Source organism: Meleagris gallopavo, chromosome 6 (assembly GCF_000146605.3).
Source record: "Meleagris gallopavo isolate NT-WF06-2002-E0010 breed Aviagen turkey brand Nicholas breeding stock chromosome 6, Turkey_5.1, whole genome shotgun sequence".
In the NCBI taxonomy this organism is placed as follows: domain Eukaryota; kingdom Metazoa; phylum Chordata; class Aves; order Galliformes; family Phasianidae; genus Meleagris; species Meleagris gallopavo.
Genome location: NC_015016.2, coordinates 46,250,029 through 46,251,379, shown reverse-complemented (window position 1 = coordinate 46,251,379; position 1,351 = coordinate 46,250,029). Strand labels below are relative to the sequence as shown.

The window sequence follows — 1,351 nt, the reverse complement described above, 5'->3', positions numbered from 1 at the left end:
GTACATCTTTCCATTGGAAAAAAACCATTCGGATAAGTGAGAATCTCTTCTGGAGCAGTGTTTAATATGTACCTCTACAGACTCATTTATTTGTGAATCATTTCCCAGAACAAATACATTAAAGTTTCATGCATTATACTTAGGCACTGTTCCCAATTTTATTTCCATGGAATACAAAATCCCCTCTTTTTATAGCTGCTTCCTTTAACGGCATCAAAACTATCACACATGCCTATGCAGCTCAACCTGTTCAGATTGATATTGTGCAATAGGAAAAGAAATCGGTTTTCTTTTTTCACGGGGAGGAATCTTGCTAGCGATTTCGACAGGCTTACAAATATCAGATTTCTGTGGTCCCGTCACAGGACGTTGGTTTCCCACTATAAAGGTGGGTGACAAATGATGCTGGAAGTGAGGCGTGGGCATCCTGCATCTCACAATGGTGCTTCAAGCTTCCAGCAGTCTGCCGGGCTTCTTTCTAACAACGAACACGCAAGTCTTGCGTCTGAGTGGGAAGCAAACGTCTTTAAAGCAAAAGCAGTCCTGTGCTGCCTGCACCTGATTTGCAGTTGCTGTCAGCTTTCTTGAAAGAACAGCTCGCATTCACCCCCCAGAAAAAGACCGTGCAAACGCGAATGAATCCGAAAGCACCTTTCAGCTTTGTCACCAGAGCGGTTTATTTCTGCGAGCTTGCGCTTCCTTCGGTGAAAAAGCACCGTGGAAGGAAAACGAGTTGCAAAGCAAACCCGGACGATCTCCGCGTAGCAGAAGGGTCACACCGTCAGTGCAGCTCCGCTTGCAGAAGCTCAGCTTCGGTGCGCGCCCGTAGCTCACGCCTTGCCCGCGTCTAGAACTGCGACTTACGGACGGAAGAGCAAAGGGGGATCGAATACCAGAACCTACCGGGCAAGGATGGACTCGCACCGCAGGTCTGGGTAGAGCGCCGTCAGCCCACGGCCGGGGCAGCCACTCGGCTCCGGCTGCCGGAGCTCTGCTGCGGCTGAGGCGATAGGAGCGGCCCCGGCAACGCGGAGGGGAAAGAGAGGGGAGAAGGGAAAGGGGAGCTCCGCGGAGCCGGGCGGCAGCCACTGAGCAGAGCCTCGCAGCCGGTCCCCCGCCTGCCCCGCTCGTCCCTCCTCCTCCTCCTCTTCCCGCTCGCTATCCCCAAGCACGAATGGCCCTGCCACTAGCTGTCGGGCCAGCCGAGGGCAGCGGCTTTCCCTGCCTAGGTACCTGCTTTTGCGCGAACAGCGGACTCCTCCAAGGAGCCGAGCTTCCTCTCCTCCCGGCCTTCTTTTACCTTTCCTCCTCTGCTCCTCGCCACCCTCCCGTTCCCCGCCCCGCCCGCAGC

At 54.6% G+C, this 1,351-nt stretch overlaps 1 protein-coding gene across 1 annotated transcript in view; it reads left to right on the top strand.

The window, feature by feature from the left end:
• Positions 1 to 635: 635 nt before the first annotated feature.
• The window catches only part of BMPER (BMP binding endothelial regulator), a 144,870-nt gene continuing 144,154 nt past the window's right edge, over positions 636 to 1,351 (top strand). The window contains exons 1-2 of the mRNA XM_031554058.1: positions 636 to 704; positions 830 to 929. Coding sequence (XP_031409918.1) covers positions 636 to 704; positions 830 to 929 — 169 coding nt within the window. The remainder of the gene's footprint in view (positions 705 to 829; positions 930 to 1,351) is intronic.